The 21,905-nt window shown below is 44.7% G+C and overlaps 1 protein-coding gene across 6 annotated transcripts in view; it reads left to right on the plus strand.

Annotated features, from left to right (window-relative positions):
* The window catches only part of LRRC71 (leucine rich repeat containing 71), a 147,870-nt gene that overhangs the window by 14,659 nt on the left and 111,306 nt on the right, over nucleotides 1–21,905 (plus strand). For all 6 annotated transcript variants that reach the window (XM_069217869.1, XM_069217868.1, XM_069217870.1 and 3 more), the window contains exons 3-4: nucleotides 4,339–4,473; nucleotides 12,426–12,566. In XM_069217869.1, the coding sequence (XP_069073970.1) occupies nucleotides 4,339–4,473; nucleotides 12,426–12,566 (276 nt within the window). The remainder of the gene's footprint in view (nucleotides 1–4,338; nucleotides 4,474–12,425; nucleotides 12,567–21,905) is intronic.

Consider the following 21,905-nt stretch of genomic DNA (forward strand, 5'->3'; position numbering starts at 1 on the left):
TCATGTCACTAAATTATGGAATTCTCTACCTCCAAAGATTAGAGCTACTGAGAATCACTTGGAATTCTGGAGAATGGTTAAGAGTTGGGTATTCTCAACGTGATCTATCAGAGAATATCTCTATCATCCTGTCCACAAAGATGAGTTCTAATACAAAATCTGGCCTCTCTGTTTGTCAACAGATACCCCCAAACTATTGCTTAAGATCGGGGAGAATCAGATTAGCTCTATTGTCTGACAAACACGTCACCCAGAAAACTGTGTCATGCATGAGTGCAACAGTAAGATCTATACAAATTGCAAAGGTGGTCCTCTCCTCAAATGTGTACTTGTCAGAATCCAAGGGCAAGCCAATCGAACATACCACTCGGTACCTCACATTACAAAGACATTGAGAATGAAGTTGAATAGCATGGAAATAATCTTACTACAATATTTATCAAAGAATGGAGCTCAAGATCATCTCCAGTAAACTGTCTACCTAAGACGCGATAACAAATAGCACCATCCTGCATTTAACAATTATCAGTCTTTCTTATGTCCTTTCATAAAAATTACCTTGAGATCTTTCTTTTGAATGTTTCTCCTGACATTACTGGCTTCTTAACGCCCTGCTCACCCGATGCCAAATTGAATGGTTTTCTAGCCCTACATGCACACTCCTACTTAACATTAAAGTCACTAACCACATCCTAATCCTGTGCTCACTTTACTATTCATTTGCATGTTCACCAAAACTACTAGTTGTGTTGGTTTTTGCATTTCCACTAAGGTAATTAATCACCTATATTGTAATCTCTCACCCAACCAATCTAAACCTTAACTGAATTAATGTTCCTAGCGTGAACCTAGATTTAATGCAACAAATGGCTCATTTTAAAACACAAGACCAGGAGCTCACATCTTCAGGCACGTTTGAAAATACTGAAAAACAACCCAAAAGACTAACCACTAAACCCGGTGTTCCCGTAGTAGCATGCTACTTAAAGTAAAAGGGCTTCATTGCCTGATCAGAGCTATATAAATGCAAATACAACACAATACAATGAGCAAGGGCCAACTCTGTGTAGTATTGTATACAATGCTGCCTGTAGCCGCAATTGGGGCTGTCTGCAGGGAGACCGCAAAAATTGCCTGTTATATTCTTCTACAAACCCTCCACCTATGGTCGATCAAGTGGGGTATATGTAAATATATTTACTTCATTTTTGTTTACCAACCAAATATAGATCTTGCAAGTAAATGGTTTGAAACATCTGGTTGAATGTTTTACTCCAACGGAGTATCCTTATCATATGGTGTAGTATTGAGTGGATAATACTTACGATTCACTTTTAACATTTATCCAAACATATGTTCAATTATGTGTCTTTCTATAGCTTTTGCTACAGTCCCACGAGATAAGGCAGGACCACAGACAGCTGGTAAGAGACAGAATAGAGAGATAGAAAATGAGTTTTGTGTTCTGCTCGGCATAAATTTAGTAACAGGGTTTGGATTCTAATTTAGGATACCATTAAATTGCATAACCTGGAACACTGACATTTTCTTGTATGCAGGCATGTTTTTTTAAAGTTCTTATTAAGTTTTTCTGTGTTCTTCCTTCAGTGAATTACATTGTGGTCAAATTATCTTAATTGCTCTGTGAGTCATGCACTGCACCCAGCCTTCTGTTTGTCGAAACAACAATGACCTTATTACATTTCTCATGGTATGTTTTGGGAAAAAAGATGGAAATTAATATGAATAGACATTGGTGGTGCACCCTTATTCGATTCTGTGTTAAACTTTTCTCAAATCTCTTTGTGTATTTTCCATTGAACCCATGAATACAAATGAACACGCAAATGAATAGTAAAGTGAACACAGGATTAGGTTAGTAAATGTAATGTTCTAGTAGGAGAGTGTATGTAGGGCTTGAAAAACATTCAAATTGGCATTGGGTGGTTAATAAGGAGTGAGGGAGGCAGTAAAAAAGAAAGTAGTAGCAGTAGAAACATTCAATAGGCAGATCCAGCAGCGGCTGATACCCTGTGAAAGTGGTGCGGCAGGTGAAGGTCCCCACCACTTCTCAAATACAAATAACACACCCTCCCTCCAAACCCCAAAGTAGACCACCTCTATCTCCAAAAGCCCAAACATTCAAAAGTACAAACCACCACTACACTTGCATGTATTACACACATACATGCATAACACACATACATGTATTACACACAAGTGGACTATACATTTAAAATAAAAAACGTCACTTACCCACGGGCTGCGCATCCTCCTCGGTGCTCTTCTCCTTCATCGATGCCGGAAAAGCTGCCCTAACCAATCCAGATGCTGCTCTCATGCTGTTGACCAGCATGAGAGCAGCACCTGGATTGGATGGAGCGGCCTGGCTGGATGCTCCTTCAGGCCCTAGAGGCCTGTGCCAAGTCTCCACCCAGTTGTCTTAAGACTGCTGATTGGAGAGCTTCGAAGTGCGCATGTAACTTTGCCGGCACAAAAGAACTGGTCAAAGTGACATGCATAATTTGGAGCGTCCTGTTAGCCCTGCTCCAGTCTTGGGGAATGATGCCTTCCCAGGGGGAAAACCTGAAGGGCGGATTAGGCCTTATCATGCTGTGCTCTAACATAGCTTAGGTAGGAAATTTATATATTATTTCTAGTGACAGTATGGTGGGACTGTTTTTGTGTTTCACTCCCATTGTCACCATTTTGCTTCTAGCGTGTTTTATCATCCTAGTTATTGCAATACATGCGATTTTATCTAAGATTCAGTTATTTCAATAAACCTTATTGACCTATACTCTGCTTCTGTTTGTCTTTGCCTGTGTGAGACAAATGTAACTGAGAGAAAGGGATGAGATCTGATCGACCATGATTCCCCTGAGGAGTCCTCTTTGAAATGCGCCCGGTTGCCACAATAATCCCTGCTTTCGGGTTGAGATGAGGCACTGCCAGTTGGCCGGAAAACCCAGGTTGGGTCGACAGGTGTCACATGGTGTGGAATTGTACTCAGTATCCCACAACTCAGGGTATTCTGCCGTCCAAAGTCAGTAGTCTCATTAGGATAATGAGAACCTATGCAACAGTCTCTTCCCCTTCAAAACTGGTACCAGGTATAAAAACAGAACCCTCAGACCCACTCTTCAGTACCCCCTGGACCTGTAGATACTACAGAAGATGGACAGCCCTGCTGCCTGAGGCCTGCCATCCTTTCTGAGAAAGAAGAGTGGACCCCTTCCTTCATCCTAGGCTACCTGAAGCGACTCCAAGGGTCAGCTGACAGACCTCCTGTTCAGGGCTACAGGGACATAACAAGCTCCAGAGGCCTCCTGTAACTGCATCACTGGCTAACTGCACCGGCTTGGACTTCCAACTGGATCTGCCTGTTCCCTGCTGAGTGCAAGAGTGCGTCCCTGATCTCGAAGAGCCACCTCCCCAGGTTCTGGACCCCTGGTTAGCATAAGAGTACACACCTCCGAACAAAAATGACAAACCCTGACATTTTGGGTTCTTCGTGACTGTGTACAGGCCTGTTCGAACTGAGATCTTACCGCCCCTATTGCGAAGCTTTGGCAAGCCTGACTGTTAAACACTCCATACAGCGACCTCCAGTGACAACTAGAAACACGAGATCTGCACTTTGAGCTGCAGCACGACAGCCAATAGTGGCTGCCAACACAAAGCTTGAGCAGCGATCAACTTTAACGCCCAACAGGACCTTCATGATACAGCAACGACCATCCATAACACCCAACCTGATCTTCATGGTACAGCAACAACCATCCGTAATGCTGTTACTGCACCTTGTGGGCTCCACCACAGCAAACATTTTCAGCAGAATGGGTCCTTGTATCTGTGGCGGCGCCACATCGTGGTCGGCTTGAACTTGTGGCTTTCCCCTGGACAAGCACGAACAGATAACTGCAAGTGGTGCTTTGTGCTTCTAAGTGCTATGCATGCCTACATTTTTGAAATATCTCCAGTTCTACTAATTGGATTTTTGTCATTTTGATATCAAATAATTTATTGAGATTTTTCTCTGTTTCTCTAAATTGGTATGGGATTTTTCTTGTGTTTTGTCTTCGCTTTATTACGGTTTGCGTGCTGCATAAATACTTTACACATTGCCTGTAAATTAAGCCTGACTGTTTTGGTGTCAAGCTACCAGAGGGTTGAGTACAGGTTAATTTAGTGGCTTTTGTGGTTCATCCTGACAAGGATTATGTTTGTTGTTTCAAAAGGGCCCCATCCCCCGTTTACTCCAACAAAAAAAGAACAATTTACTACACTGACATTTCTGTTATGATAGACCTTAATCTGTGTTTTAACTTTTTTCAGATGATTATCAATGCACTGGAAACCTTGAACAAGATTTTACTGAACTATGTAACCTTGTTGGATTTATGGAAATTCCAAGAGTCATAATCCGAGAACGGACACCTCTGGCCTCAAACCTAGAGAAAGGAGGAAGAGGTAAGAGTTCTCTGGCAAGGATTTGAGCCCTTAACAAAACTTATCCAAAGTAAGGCTAAAACTGTACTCTGTAGACTAAAATGTGGGTATGATAAAATTAAGATGAAGGTTATCAAGAGAAACAATAACAAATATGTTTTGTTTGAGGCTTCCTAGCACTCTTTAGATTGACCATTCTGTATGTGGAAATTGATATGTATCTGGGAAAACTGAGCCTTTTCAAAATAAATAAAGAAAGTCATTTACTGGAATAAAAAGCAGGAAATAACATAATGGAAGCATTGATGGTCCCAGTGGGCAGCTTAACAAATTCCTCAGTGTGCCCCAATTGTATCTACCTCTCACTCAATTCATAAGTTTAGCCATAAATGCAAAAAAGAATATAGGCATCTGGGAAATTGAACAGCATGTGTTCCCACTTTCATCATCAGAGTTTTGCTCCCCAAAATTGCTTCTATTAGTATTTCCTCATCAATCCTTTTCTGTGATTGACTTATTATTTATTTTTTCTTGTATAGCACTTTTATCCGAATTGCTAAATTTGTTTATGTGATATCCCTTATGCGGTTTTAGGAAATATATTCTTTAGTCCTGCAGAACATGTACTTGTTATCTCTGTGCCCTTAATTCACCTATTCCGACTCACTGACCTGCCCACATATGGACAATAGCAAAACATATTGGGCCCGATTCACATTTATACTGCTGGGACTTGCTCTTGTCTTTTTGATAATTTCCATTATAATTCATGAGTAAACGTTGCAGGCATGCCTCCTCAGCTAGGGCAGAGGAGCGTCGCACCCCCCCTTCCCCCTGCCAGCAGCAGCAGCTGCAAACCTTTCACCCCAAAACAATAATAAACTATGTCTTTTGGTAAAAGGACTATGTTTATTATTGTTTTTTGGTAACCATGGCCACAGGCTGTGACGAGCACTGAGGGGGAGTGCACAGAACTCCCCCTCACGGCGCATGTATGTTTCGCCGGCCATCTCGGGCCAGCTAAACACACATGCTCAGTAGGCTCTCTCCAGCCAGGCACTGTGTTGCCGGACTGGAGAGAGCATGCGCAGGCTCCGTAGTCTGCCGGGGAGCGTCCTGGGTGGGCGCTCCCAGCCAATCCTAACGCTGCTCAGAGCCTGTCTGCGTAGGAGAGGAGCAGCATGATGGTGATGGCGGCAGCAGCAGCGACGATAGAGGTAAGTTTAAAAAAATAAAATAAATTCCCCCATAACCACCCCTGCGCTCGCGCCACCCCACCCCCATTTAACACCACAAGCCGCTCCTGAAACATGGCGTAGTCCTGCTGTGCAAGGAGCAGCAAAAATCTTCTTCCCCTACAATTCTTATTGCTAATGTTTTATTTTCTAACATGCCTGCTGTTCCACAAGCATAGACATTGGTTTTCTCCTGCAATTTTAGATGGGCTTTCAGCTGTAAACCTTTCACCCTAGGATGGCTAAGACAACTGTTTCAGCACTGGCCTGATATAGAGGTTGGTGAATGTCCCAGATGTATCACATTCAATCATAGCACAAATATTACTCTTATGGTATGTTTGTAAGCAGTTTCCTAGGCAACCTGGTCCTTCAAAAACATTTTCATTTTTTACTTCCACCCGTGATTTGGAAGTTACTGTTTGTATTATAGAATAATTGTCTCTTATATTTTTCTAATGTGTTCTGTAGGCTAGAGCCAACGTTTTTCATCTACTTTATGGTTTCACACACCTACACATTCTGATTGATGTAAAAAAAAAAAAAAAAAAAAAAAAAAGACTTGAAATGTTGTATTGAGGTAGGCAATCCAACATTATTCATTTTTGAAAGAAAGGTGCGTCATTTAATTAAGTGCTTCCAGCATCTCGGCATAGGTGAAGATGGATAATCTTGATAAAAATAACAGAGACCCCCATGACAAAGGTCTAAGATAACAGGTATGTGGCATTTGCTTGGGTGGTAAGTTTTTTACTCAGCTGAAGCTTTTTTTTGCGTGACAATGAAAGGTCAACAAGTGCACCATGTACTCCCATACAGACATGGACAGCACAGTGCGCATAGAGATCTATGGTTAACTTGGGTGGGAAGAACCAAGAAGGCCGACTAGACGGTCCCCGGGGGTGCGGCGCTGCCCCCTCCATGGCTGATCTTATGACGCCGATACAGGAATCCAAAACTGAAGTGATAAATAAAATTGACGTGGTGGTCAATGAGGTCAGTCTGGTTCGTTCGGACCTACGCAAGGTGTCGGAAGGCCTAGCACAGATGGAAAAGAACATGGAGACGCTACAACAGGAGGCATGGGTTTTGCGCTCTACAGTGTTAGATTTACAGAGATTGACAGCAATCCTCGATGATAGAGTGGTAGAAGCGGAGGGATGATTCTGCCTAAACAATCTCAGCTTTGTGAGGTTTCCTTAGAAGGCAGAGGGTCCCTCCACCAAACTATTCTTGGAAGAGTGGTTGACAACAATGCTCAAACCCCAGAAACTGTCAAATATCTTCAGTATTGAAAGGTCACACATAGCGCTGGCCCCCTCCTCCTTGACCGGGGGCCCCGCCTAGAGCAATTATTGCACGGCTTCTCAACGTTCGTGATAGGGACGCAGTTCTCCAGTGGATGATGCCCATGGTCCGCCAGTGTTTCAGGGGAAACCGATATCTATATTTCCAGACTACATCCAACGAGTGCAAGATGAACATAAATCTTTCCTTGCAGTTAAACAACGCATGCGCACCAGAAATCTGAAATATAGCCTGCTGTATCCTGCCAAGCTACGGGTCCAACATGGGGGAGAGGGTACACTTTTTCTGAAACTCCTAGGAGGCGAGCGAATGGCTTGACTCGCTACTGCTACTACTGGACCGGTACCGGCTGCGGCAGGCCAGAGACTAAACCACGGGGCGGTGGCACCACCCGGGCTGTCGGCTGCCTCCCGGGAGGGTGGCAGCAGACGACTGCTCCCCAAGCATGATTAAAGTATGCCCAGACGGTACTTTGCTGGAGACTGAGAGCGAAGTCGCCCGGACGATTCATCCCAGCAGGGCTCTGGTGGCCCTGCATCGTCCTATGACGGCAGTGATGGTGTCTGACTGTGCTGGTTGTTGGTAATCGGAATACTGATTCATAGGAACTACATATGTAGTGGGCCTGCAACCAAAATACTGCTTCATACCTTTATGTTATCTGGAGGTGGCCCAGTGAGAGCACATTCAATGAGACTACTGTAAATGACACTTTTGCATATGTTTGTCTTTGATCCTTGTTAGCATTGGTCCCGAGTGGGCGGGAGCCTACACTTATGAGTGAGAGAATAGGGAATGGGAGCTGAGGCGCGTGCCGCCGTACCCCTCCGAGATCCCCCCTCTAGCTTAGCAACTAAGACTGGTGATACTGTTTGTGCATTGTTGTATTTTCGATTCTAGTTGACTACAGGTAATTGGGTAATGGAGCGGCTCCTATGGGTTCGCTACTGGCCACAGGGTAGGTGGGTGCACTTAGTAGGGCTGCCCAGAGGGTGGGGGGATTGGAGAATTATAGTTGGGGACCAGGAAATGGGTTTTGAAATAACATTTCATGTTCCGTGCGTCCATGAGAAACACGTTCCTCTACATCTGGCTTTCATTTACACTACGGTAAGGACAACGGGAGAGGCAGAGACGTCAAACAGGAGATATGTACACACTTTTCCCACACGAGATAGCCCTCCACACTAAATACATAACTTGGAATGTTAGGGGAATTGCTCAATTGGAGAAAAGCAGGTGTATTTATGACTATTTGAAACGTTATAGGTCCTCCATAGCGTTTTTGAAGGAGACCCATGTTTGGGGAGCCTGCATCTGATCCCTCAATAAAAGATGGAGGGGACACTCTACGCTATGTCTTATTCTGGATTTGCTAGGGGAGTATTGATCTGGATAGCCCCAGGTGTTCCCTTTGAACACCAAAAACATGTTAGAGATCCCGAAGGTGATTTTGTAATAGTGCACGGTCTGCCCAATGGCCATGAAATTTGTTTAATTAACATGTACGCCCCTAACTTGGACTGTCCCACCCTTTAGACGCCTGTAGCACAGGCAGCCGCTCCTTTTCTCAATGCTGAGATAATGTTAGCGGGAGATTGTAATAGTGTCCTTGATTGGGATCTAGGCCAATCGCCGCCCTGGCTTCACACTAAACCACATATGACTGCTGACCTCTGCTCCTTGCTAAATGAGTTGGGGCTCTGTGATTTGTGGAGGGTTCACAACCCCACCACATTTCAGTTCTCTTGTTATACTCCTGCTGCAGGCACTCAGTCGCTTGGACTACTTCTTCACTTCGGGGAGTCTCACTCTTGCGGTAGTCAATATAGTATATCTTCCAACCACTCTCCAGTCATCCTGGACCTGGAGCACCACGGCAGACGCTCACCCACACCAATGTGGTGCATGCGTGCAGAGGCCTCTGCAGACCCTCCCTCTGAACAAACGATTGTGAAATCCCTGACCTGCTATTTTCGGGAATTGGGGGTAGTAGAGCCACTGAATGGTACGCAATGAAATCCATCCTTCGGGGTGTTTGTATTAAGACATCTCATGGGGTTCAACAACAATTAGAGAAGGATATATGCATGCTTGAAAACAAACTGGGGAGAATAGAACAGGAACTCCCTACACAACACAACCGTCTAGGGGACTGGAATGAAACCCGTGAGCAATTGCTAGATGCATGGATACGGCTGGAAATTATTTTTTATACAGCCCACCGCCAGCATCTCCATGCGGAGGGCGACAAGACAGGAGCAATGTTGGCCCATTTGGGAAGACAAGAAACCTCGCAACTCCTATCCTCTCCATTACTGACACCAGAGGTCAGACAGTCTACTCCTAAGAAGCTGTTAATGATGTATTCAGTTTACACCTCAGTACCTGCTATGCCCCTCCACCCTCAATACACGTAAGGGATATTGACGCATATCTAACACGGGTGACTCTCCCAGTGCTGTTGTCCGAAGTGCACCAGACCTTTCACCACCCTCTTACCGAGAAGGAGTTGGCTTCAGTAATCCGTTTACATAAAACCTCAAAGACTCCGGGCAGTGACAGATTCCCAGCAGAGTTCTACCGTAAATATGCTAATATTCTGGCAGAGAGACTCCTTGAAGCTTTTGAGGAATCCCTGATTCTCGGTCTGCTTCCTCCCACAATACGCGAGGCGCTTATAATCATGGTTCCAAAGCCAAATAAAGACCCCTCTGTGCCATCAGCATACCGACCAATCTCACTACTGAATATTGACGTCAAGGGGTTGAGTGGTGTTTTGGCCTGCCGCCTTTTACCCTGTGTCTCCTCCCTGGTACATTCGGACCAATCGGGGTTGATCCCCAAGCGCAGCACCTAACATAATTCACGCCGGTTGTCCCATGTATATCATTCCTCACAGTCTTCCCCAGAGGAAATGTCATTGGCTTTTCTGGAGATTGCACAGGCATTTGATTCTTTACATTGGCAGTATTTGTGGCAGGTGTTGCATAAGCTTGGTTTCTGAGTGGCCTATATACGTTGGATACAGCTCCTATATACAGATCCATGTGCTAGTGTGAAGACGGGGATGACTGTCTCATCGATTGTTACTCTTGATAGGGGAACTAGGCAGGGATGCCCTCTCTCCCCATTACTCTTTGCACTGGCTATGGAGCCATTGGCAGTACATCTTCGCCAGACACTGAATCCATGTGGCATCCCGAGTGGTGGGACCGTTCACCTAGTCTCCCTAAACAACGATGATACCTTGGTATATCTGCGGGATCCATCAGTTTCGCTACCATACCTTATCGTATTTTTTTATTTGTATTTTGCTCCCCACCCTGCCCCTTTGCACAGTCGCCAGCCGGGACTGATAGCGAATTACAAGTTCTTTAATATCACTTGTGTTACAGGCAGCATACAATATCTTCATCTGTTTTATGTTCTCTTCTTCAAATGTATATCCTCATTTCATCACTTCCCAGCCTCACTAAACTGCTGGAACGGATTGGATTGAATCATTTTTCATCGTACTTGCACCTCTACTTCCTTCTTTCCCTGTTCCAATGAGGGTCATGTGCTTTTCATTCCACAGAAAGTTCTCTGGTTGCTAACACTCTCACTTTTGTCATCTTTGATAGTTAATTACTTAATCCTAATATCTTTAGTCTTGTATGCGGCTATTCACGTTTGTTTGTTAATGAGTAGACCAGTGTGGTGCAGTCGTGGCTCGCGTGACAACTTTCAAAGGGGGTGGGAGACAGGAATGGAGCTTAAATTTAAAAAAGAAAATCCACTTACCAGTGCCACCGCTGCACTGCTTCTCTCCTCTCCCTGCTGGCACAGGCTCCCAGCCTGCCCTGCACCATCCAAGAGCAGTGTCTGTATCGGCTGGGAGCGACCCAGGCAGACTGGGAGCCTGTACATGCTCCTGAGCCCTGTGCGCATGTGTGTTTGGCCAGCCCGAGACGGCCGGCCAGACATACATGTGCTCTGAGGGAGACTGCTGAGCACTCCCCCTCACACTTGGCATACCTGAGGCCTGCCCCTTTTCCAAGGATTGCAGCTGATGCTGCTGGCGGGGAGGAGGGACGACTCGCTCTTATGGAGGAGCCGCCCCTGGTGTGGTGTATTATTCAAGGTAATCTTCGACTCCTTTCTTCTTTACCTTGCTGTCCCTTGGGGTTATGTTCTTTGCTCTCTCTCACTCTCTCTCCCTCCACTTTCCCTTGGCTTCTCTTATCTCATCATTCAGACAGGCAGAACTCTCAGATCGTCTTTCTTTTCCCACTTTTGAATTGACTTTCAGTAACTTGGACTCCGGCTTCCAGTCTGATATCGGATACTGGATGCCATTTCACTCCTGTCACCCTCAGCCCTCAATTATTGTTTGCATCCTTTCGTCTCAGTTCTGTTTTGTTGTCTTCCACAGCTCGCAATCAAGGCATTATTTTCCAATAGTTTCCTTCTTTTTCAAAACATATATCTGTTACTGCGTACGCATGCCAGTTCTGACTCAATATTTTCTGAAATATCTGGCCATTTCCCACTTTCCAAGCCATCAGCAGTTCTCATTCCAGTCTTATTCTGTCCCACATTGAATCTCGTGCCTCCCTGTACATTGCTCCTCCATGTTGAGGTCCCACCCTACCCGCCTCTAGGTTCCCTTAACTCAAGTTATGATTCTGCCCTTTCGATCACCTCGTCCCTCTCTACCTTGAACTGGCTTCAGTTTCTATGTTCTATTTTGTTTTCTGTGTATCACTTTGCTCTGCTGTTAACTTACATGTTCGCTCTCGCACTCCTCATTCTCCTTACCCGGTCTTTCTTGCTGCATCTCGTCCTTCCTGTTCTCTGTCCACTTGTTGTGTTTTCTATGTACTGATGTCTAAGACCTGGAACTCCTTTCACCTGGCTGTATCTATTCGTTCCACAATTCATTCATTTTGTTCTCCTCTGAAGGGCCATAGTCTTTCCTTTTGTTGTCCTTCATAACTTGTTACGCATTGGATTGTCTTTGAATTGTGAGGTTGTTTTTATCACCCCTATATTGTTCATAACTATTTTGGGGGAACTGTTAAATGAATTCAATAAATAATATGAAATGAACTCTCAGATTCATGTGAACTGTGTTGAGTTTGACCAGTATGATTAAAGGGGTGATCAAGGACCTCGGGAAATACCAAGTATGATTTGTTGTGTATAAAAAAAACTATACCGTATACAGTTTATCTTTGTTGCATTTTGTATGTGTGATATTAGGTTTAAGTTAAAGGAGGTTAGAGAGCTCAGAACCTAGACAAGTAAGTGTTTAAAATTGTGTTTTTTATGTCTGCTGTTCTAAGCTAAGCCTAAGAAAACTGTGAGGAATTCTAACTTGGAAATGAAGTATTTTAATCATGTTTTTTGGAACGTTACATAGCATATTCTTTTCCTGTTCTTCAGATGAGTCTGATTCGGTGTCAGAGAAGGATCCACAAGAAGCTTTGTCTATTGTTTTGGAAAAGTTCACATATTTCAAGCCTTCCATTCAGGTAGACACAGAAAATGATGATCCCAAATCAGCACGGGAGGTCTACATTCGAGGTAAGATCTCAAGCGCTAGGCATTTCCCATTGTATGTTTTGTATTATAGCATTTTCATAGCTCTTCATACCTTAGACTAGTTAGCTACGTGCTGCTAGTTTTATTGGTTACTTGGGACTCTTCAATGTGTGTGTGGTTGGAAGACTGCTGGTTGTAGTGTGTCATATGTGGAGATGTTGGTTGAGTTGTATGAGGTTAATTCACCAAATTGCCTTTCTGAAAATGACCATGAGCAGGGCCTGATGACCAGGCAAAAGCCCACTCAGTTATGTAACATTATGAACACGGAGTCTGTTGAATCTTGTGGCCCATCCAGGCTTTAAGCCGGAATAGTCCGGGTGAAAAAGGTGGGTGATCCCCCCGTACGCCTAATAGTAAGCATCTTAGCCATATCTTGACCTCTGAATTTAGTAAGGAGCTTAGGCAGAAGTCTTCGCAACGTACGCCATCAAGACACGGCTTCAGGAACACCACTATTTCTGCCGATCTGAGATCAGAGGGTAATTCACCATGCGCGAAGGCCTCATTTAAAGTTTTGAATGGCAAGGTCTGCCAGAAATTGATGGAGGTCCACCCTAGGGCTCGCAGGGTCAGCTTGGTACAGGTCTTCATAGTATGACGTAATGTGTTTACTATGTCCTCCCGCTTGTTATGCGGGTCTCAATGTCAAACACTAGGAACGCAACAAGGTTGCTAGTGGCTCTCGTAGAGCAGAGCCAATGTAAATTTTTACTAGCCTTATCTCCCCAATGATAAATGCGGTTGTGGATGGCCAGCCACACCTTGTGAGCCTCTGGCGTGAGTTCCTGTCAAAGGAAGGTTTGTGTATTAAGTGAGTCTCACAGGAGAGATTCTTCCATAGTAGCAACATATCGTCCCTTGAGGTCTAGTACTCCCACCTCAAGGTCCTCCAGCTTCTGCTGCGAGTGTGTCCACTGTCCCTTGCAAAAGCTAATAATATCCCCTCTAAGGTAGCCTTAAGGGTCTCCCAGAGGACTCCTGGGTATGTCACTGATTCCTGGTTCTCACATACAAAACTCTGCCAGCTTTCTTGGCAGGCCTCTCGGAATTCCTCGCCCTGAGGACACTAACGATTCAGCCGCCATCCTACTCCATCCCACTTGAGATCTCGCTGGAAGCCAGGTTGAACACAACTGGGGAGTGATCCAAAAGACCATTCTCCAAGATACGGACAGCAAGACCAGATGTCCATTCCGTTGCAGGCATGAGGAATTGATCAAGACAGGAGAAGGACCCATGGGCCCCAGAGTAAAATGTATAACCTTGGACAGTTGGATAATGTGCTCGCCACACATCTAGCAGGGACAAACTGTGTATGAAAGATGAAAGTAGAAAGGTAGTGTTGAGCCGCAGCCATAGAAGCGAGAGGGGTCCAACCTAGGATAGTGCACTCCATTAAAATACCCTCCTGAGGTCCACAGTGCATCAGGCATCCCCCAAAGGAGGTCGCCCATCTTCCATCCAGCGAACAAGACACTATTCTGCAGCTCTCTTCTACTTACCAAAAGTTGACGGTACAGCAGGCCGTTGTTACACAACATACCACTAGTCAGACCAGGCCTACAGCTGCAAGCACTGCCCCCAACTCGAGCCTTTTTATCATCCCAAGGTGTAATAACTTTCAATAATGGTCAGCTCCAGCATGTCCCGAGCTGTCCGAAGGGAAGTGGAGGACAGCAGGGGTGACTTGGTGCATTTAGAGCTGTGAGTGGTCTGCATTACCAAGGCTGTAACTCACAGGCCTAACCCCCACAACCACCTCCACCTGAATCCTCCCCAATTGCTGCCCATATGTGTCAATCCTGACTGGAGTACCACCTCTCTGTCCCCCCAGGGAAGGAATCAACCTCACAGCTTAAACTCAAAGTTTGCCATTGGCTGACCGTCACACTTATTTTAAGATCTCTGAGAATCATGACATTTTGGTTGTGAGGAGGGTTGGTTGGGTCCTCTGACAAGGCACATAGACAGGGAATGTGTTGTCAATAATTGAGGGTTTGGACGCAGGTCATCTGTGGAAAGGACTGACGCACTTGACGGTTTCTTTGTTCCCACCTCAAATAAATTCCTCCCTCTGTCAGGCTTGGACAGCATTGATTGACGTCCAGTTCCACTGACGGACGACCGAGAACCTGTCATCAAAGATCTGGCAATAGTGGACACCTCTCCTAACCGTCCTGCTTTTAATGTTACCACAGGAACTACTCCCGTACTTCCTGAAGCACCTAAAACATTTCTTCCTAAAGATCCATTGGCTCTCTTTATTTCATCCACTAAGCTTGTCTCTTGGAATCTTGCTGGAATAGAGTCCAAACTATCCTGCCTAGACTGACGTCGATATGTTTGACATCTATCTGTCCCTTTCCCTTAGTTTTGCTCTGGCTTTGTTAACTTTAACCAGGCTGAATTTGGGTTCCCTAGACCTATTGTACGTCAATCTGCAGGTCCCTTCTGGTGCTTTTTATTGTATATACAATGTCTGTTGTAGGCATGGGGTAGCAAAGCTGAATTGCCAATCACTGACCTGATCAGTTTTCATCTCTTGACTTTTCCCTGGTGGGCATTATAAAATTGTTGCAGGTGATTTTAGCTGTAATTTTGAGTCACTTAGTAGTAATTTCAAAGTATTGGTTGGTGAGAAGGACCACATTTGGTCAGTTCCAGTGCTTTTACTCCCACTCATTAAGAAATGGTCAGCCTCCACATTGCGATTAAATACTTTTACCTTGAATATTGGCCTCAGAGCCTGCCACAGAAGAGCAAAGTCAGAAAAGGAGGGGAGGCACCCGTTTAACTGCCTGAAGGCTACTAGTCTTATTTTTTACATTCTGCTGGATATCAGACTATGGCCCATAATGATCGATATGCCTGACACCCCAACAGGACAGTGATCTCAATGCGCCGGACTTATCTTTGAGAGCTCTTGGCACTAACATTTCTAGTTCCCATACTGAACCCTTCGACAGAAGGCTCACTCCCACAAACAATTGTTGTGGCTTAAGTTGAGCTCTGTGGCAGATTTCCAGGCAGTTCTGAGGCAAGTCTATGAGATAGCTGCCTCTGGTCTTGAAGCTGTGGAGGCTGTGGGGATGTCCCCCACGCAAGCAGATTCCTTGTTGAGAATCAGTGATATCCATAATACTATGTTTGCCTCCCTGAGAAATTTGTTTTTGGGTGAGTCAAGGGCTATGCCTAAGAGGAAAAAAGAAGCTCCCTGGTTTTCCAAATCTTGTAGCGCTGTCTTCTCTAATGCTATTAAAGAAGTTACCAGGAATTTGATCGAAGAAGCCAGGCACTCCTACAAAGCTGGTATATTAAGTATCAAAAGAGACTAGTCGTAGCGCAAAATGGGATGCCATGTTATGTGCTGTTCTAGGAAAGGACCATGGTTCCTTCTGGCGTATCCTTGCAAGTGGTGGCCTAGACGTCAATGCACCAATCAACAGAAACATCTTGCAGTTGCTGGGCCATTCACTCTTTAAAGTTGGATTCGTGTGGTGTGGGCCTGCAATTCCCAGAGATCGGGATTTCTGGGTCTGACGGTCGCTGCTGGTCATTATAGGCAGTGTTTCCCCAGGAGCTTCCACACCCAGACCTGAAGCCCAAGAAGTTAGTCCTACTTCTTCTGTTGAAACTGATAAAGCAATAGATTGGATTACCCCTAATAAGCCAGCTGGACTAGGTAAAAATTCCTGGAGATCTCTTTATGGCGATAAAGGCACCTGGTGCCCCTAACTGCGCACTGTTTTTTTTTTTTTTTAATGCCATAATGGGAGGCACTCTTATGTCCCCTTTGTGGGCTAGGGCAGAGATAATTTCGATCTTTAAAAAGCAGTCTACGTCTGTTCCATCTAACCATAGGTCCATCATCCTTTCTGACAGTTCCCAGAAACGTTTTAGCCAGATAACACTGGAAAGGTTGCATGACTGGTTAGCAGATGTGGGAATGTTGTCTCCGTTGCAAGCTGGCTTCAGGGATGGTATGAGCACCACTGACCAGGTGTTTCGCTTTTAACTGCTTTATTGGAAATATATGACTTTTGGGGGTGATTGCTTATATATGACCTTTGTGGACCTCCAATCCACTTTTGATCTTGTACCCAGGGAGTCCTTGTATAAGGTCCTGGCAAAAATAGGGCTCTCGTAATACCTCCTATTAGGCTCCACACTAACAACTTCATCCAGGCCAGATGTGGCTAACCATGGCGAATTGACAGACCTGTCCTAGTCAACCGGAGCACAAGACAAGGGTGTGTGTTAGCCCCAACCTTATTTCTGATATACATTAATGATCTGGTATATTAGTTGAGGATGTGTGAGAATAATGCCCAAGTCTAGCTGATGGAAAGTTTCCGGCCCTACTATTTGCAGCCAATACACTTTTGTTCTCAGAATCACCTTTAGTGTTACAGATGCTCCTGGACCAATTTGAGATCTTCTGCAGGCAGAGGGGTCTGGAGATTAATGTTGATAAAATCAAATACATGGTTCTTAATCCATGCCCAACGACTTTCTGCAATCCGTCCTTAAATACGTGTAAACCTGGAGAGAGTTCACATATTGGATTACCTAGGGCTTTCGTTCATGGAGCAGTTTGACTGGTTACCCCACATTCGGAAGTGCAGGCTCAAGTTAGAGCAATATACACCGGGCAAAGTGCGGTTGCAACAAGGCTCCATATTTTGTCCAATATCACGGGCCCTTCAAATGTATTATGTTCAAGCACTTGGGGCAACCTAATATGGTGGGGAACCCTGGGGTCATAAGGATGTAAGAAGCCTGGAGAAAGTTGAAAAAAAATTCTTGTGACTCCTCACTAACCTTCCAGATAGGACCCCACTTATTCCCTTATGGCTTGTTCTTGGCCTCAGATTGCTTGTTGACAACACGGGTCTTAGACCCATTCTGTATTGGCGTAGGATTTGGCCAACCCCGGAACTACTGTCATATCGACGGGGCTTAGAGGATGTGTTGGGGCTGCCAGGGTCTTCAAAGATCCCCTGGTCTAGGTTTGTAAAACACTGCCTGATTGAGATCGGTGCTGGTACCCTTGGTCCACCCCTGCGGATGCTTCTGGGGTTTCAAAAAATCATTAAAGATTCCATACTGGCGCTATATTGATGGATCAACACTAGAGCATACTATGGTGGGTTCCCTCAATGCCCCCTTTCTGGAGTCTAAAGAAGAATACCTCTTAGAAGGTTATTTAGATGAGAGATTGAGGCCAAATCACTTTATATGAAAATCTGGGTAGGGACCTTGCCACTATGTTCAGTTACAGCCAAATGGCTGCGTGCGCCCAAAGAGTCTATGTCAAGAGATGGGTTCTGTCCCTTCTATCACCAGGCAATCAAAACCATAGAACATGTTGTAATCTTTTGCCCAATCTCTCATGGGTAGAGACGGAAGTGGATCCTTCCGCTCTGCTGTAATTTAGGAATCAGGGATTACGGAGCAGCAATTAGGATCCTGAGGACCGGTGCCAGACAAGTCATTGTATTTGCTGTCTCTCGCTTCTTGTTGCATATGTGGAGGCTTAGGCAACAAAGGACAGGCTGTTGAAGGGTTGTCCTCACTGCCTGCCCTGTATCTTGTTCTGTGAGCTAGACGATGTGGATAGCAGTATATGAAGAAGGATTTTATTTATTACCAGGGGATGTGACAGGGTTATGTTTATTGCACTGCATTGATTTCCAATTGATTTTAATATTTTATCAGCTTTATTGTATCACCACTTTTATAGTTTTTATGCTATTGTACATTGTGTTTTTTTCATCTGCTTTTATGGCTGCATTCCTGAATAAAGACTTATGTAAATGTTTGTTAAATTAAAAGAAATAAGCTGCAAAAGCATTTATTTGTCTTTTTGAAAGTGGGTGGGGTAGCAACATGGGCAGATGCAAAACTGAGGAACCTGGTAAGGGGAATCAAACTTCAGAGAGTGAGCATCATGGAGCACACTGAGAGTATAGTAGAGGGGTGAGAGACAGCAATGTGGAGATTGGGTGAAGAAACATAAACAACACGAGGCGAGAAAACAATATGCGGCGAGAAAACAACATGGGGGCGAGAAAATAATAAGGGTCAAGAAAAGCGCAAGCTCGTAAAGCAGCACATGGGTGAGGCAGAGCAACAAGGAACGTGACCAACTGGGAAAGAGAAGTACAAGAGAGAGACCGCTGGGAAACACATGCACTCTTGTGAAGTGTTTAACCAAAAAGAAAAAAATAGTGCTTGAAGAGTGAGCAATGAAAAGACACAAGCATGGCAGACAAGTGAAGGGACAGACACAAGAAGAGGAAGCAAACCCCCACAAGCTAACAAATAAAAAGCATGCAAATGAGAGTGGAAATAAATCCAATATATTGGTGGGCTCTAAGTCTACTGTAGGTGGACAATAGATATTTTTAGATCGTTTTTCAAACAGGCAGTGCTGCCTTGTAGACGTGGCATAAAATGAAAAGTATAGTTAGCCCTAGCAGGGGTAAAACAGACCATAGACAGGAAGGGCAGTTGCAATGGCCTATGCCACAGTACTGTGACACATTAATCATTGTCTCTTAGTCTTGGGTGCCTTACTGCATTAACCAGCATGTCAGTCAACTTCATCAGATACAGTGACTTCATAAACATAGTTATCCCATTAGGTATAACTGTCACTCAAGCCAGCATTGTTAAATACTCTATCATTGGCATATTTATCTCCATCGTGCAGTATGTGGATACTTGTGTTTTACATGGGAAGCCTTTGTTATGCAGACTCATCTTTATCTGGTACAGTCAGACCCAAAATCTGGCACAATCTGATCAGGCAAACTGGCCCGATGATGCACAGTGACCCCGTTGGGACCAGCCATTCACATGATGTAGATCCGTATTTCTGAGATCAATAGTTACCTCTTCTGGTTTTTTCTAAGCATCTGACATTCATGGGACCTAAATCTCCAGCCATGCATGTGGATCTTGGTGTGGTGGCCACCTCTCAGATGCTGTCAGCAAGCCATGCCAGACCGAAGAATGGGCAGGCAGACTGTTGCTTGCTGCTTGAGATGGTCTTCCCAGTTTCTGTTCTAACCACTGTTTAAAAGGCCAGTGCTCTCTGCTGCTTCTCAGTTTCCCACCTTTGAGTATCTGCACACTTCCTAGCCCAAGTAGAGTACCGGTTCCCCCTAAAGCTGGAGATGGGGAAGGTATAGGGATGGTAAAAGGGACTTCTAATGATTGGGTTGGCAGAGCAAAGTCTCTCGTACTCATCTCTGAAAGTTAAATGCTAGTATACTCAGCCCCATCTGAGCAACAGCCGAAGTATTCAGCAGAGACACACTCTCATAATGACAGAATGCCTCACTGATAAGGATATTGCAGGCCTGACAACACACTGTGACTAACTGCACCTGGACTAATCAAACCCTGCGCCATTAATCATACTGTGTGTGTGACATAGGGTGTTCTGTCTTTAGTGTCAGTCCAAGCGCAGTATATTGCCATATTGATGTTAGCTAACCGAGACCTTCTGTGTCCTTGTACCGAATACTGTATTCATGTGTGAAAGGGTGCCCAGCCTTCATCTGAGAGATCTTGATATTGATAGCCATTGGCTTCAGGGCCAACCTAAATAGACCAAGTGACCCTGGGCCTGATTACAACTTTGGAGGAGGTGTTAATCCGTCCCAAAAGTGACGGTAAAGTGACGGATATACCACCAGCCGTATTACGAGTCCATTATATCCTATGGAACTCGTAATACGGCTGGCGGTATATCCGTCACATTTGGGACAGATTAACACCTCCTCCAAAGTTGTAATCAGGCCCCCTGTCCTTAAACCAGTCCTTAAACCAGCAAGAGAGTAACGAAGATAGGAAAGTGGGGATTGGAAGTAGAAACATAAGAGTTACTTTGTGCCCTTAGGCAGTGTGGTCCCTTTACAGACAGAGATAAATAACTGGGCTTGGGGCCTACCTACAACCATCGGTGTTTCTTACACTTGGCACATCAGCAGGAGCACCATTCTGCAATAGTGCCAAACCAGAGCTCATGTACCACCCTGCAAGCCCCAATCTCTAGACTGATCTGAGGATGGCCACTTCTGATGATAGCCACCTTACTTCCTATATGTGCCTGACTTAGGCTCCCCAACCATCTCGCATTCTGCAAGTTTGCCTCATATCAGGCTCCTGATCCGCTGTCCACACAGAAACACTGCGGGACACCCCTTGTCCTGTTTTTTGGTTCATTGCCACTTTAACCCTCTCAAAGACAAGCAGCTCTCCCTCTTTCAGACCTTTATGAGCTGTACAAAAGTTGCTTATTTGAGGTTGGGAGACAGGAGCTGCTGCACAGGAGAGGTGCTGCACAATACAGCTTCAGGAGCACATTTATCTGTCAAGATGCAAATCCAAATCCAGTCACCTGCCTATACACAGCTTGAATCTATTAATGAGTACCATATTAAGTACCTGTCCTGGAAATATGCATTGAGGTTTATTTCTTCCATTAAGCCTGTTTCATGATGCTGTACAGAGGTACATGAAGAGTATAATTTTCCCAGGATCAAACAGTTAGGTAAACAGTATACCTGAGATTGCAACACACTGCTACTTCCTGCAAAAGGTATACGTTTACCAGCATATGCAATTTTGGTGACCATATTATGAGACTGGGTATTTCCCCACTCCGGGTAGTATCCAGTCCATTTTTTAAACCACATGTGTACTAGCAGCTTTTACAATCATTCTAAATAATTCTAATAATGGCAAAAAGGAAGAAGAGGAATAAGTTCAAAAAGTGATTGCCCAAAAGAACACAGTCAGGCAAACGGGGTGGGGGGAGGGGGGTCAGGATTTAAAAAAAACATATCTCCAGGTTCCAACTTGCCCAGTAAAAAACAAATGGGTTGGCAGTGAGGGTGATGGCAAGTCCGTGGTGCCGCCGTTCACAGGGAAATGTCACTGAGTTATGGGCTGTGCTTAGCTTTAGAACACAGCTTATTTCCATCAGATTTAGGTGAAGTGGTAAAGCTGAAATTAGATGTCATGTATCCTATTTCAGTGGTTAAAAGGTACCCACTGTACCAGATCCTGTGGCAGTAGGGGGTTACTAGGCAGTATGTGTGGTAGATACTGATATTACCATTACTGTCCCAAGACTATTTCATTCTATTTGGATACCAGAGTCGTTAAATTTTTAAATGTGTCCTTCAAAAGCTGTAGTAGTGAGCATTCTAGGCTTAATCCAGGAGGCAGTAAAGAGATTACACCTCAAATACACTGATCACACTCAGTGAGCTGATTTTCCAGCCGAGTTACAGCTTTTAAGAT

This window comes from Pleurodeles waltl, chromosome 12 (genome assembly GCF_031143425.1).
Source record: "Pleurodeles waltl isolate 20211129_DDA chromosome 12, aPleWal1.hap1.20221129, whole genome shotgun sequence".
Taxonomy (NCBI): domain Eukaryota; kingdom Metazoa; phylum Chordata; class Amphibia; order Caudata; family Salamandridae; genus Pleurodeles; species Pleurodeles waltl.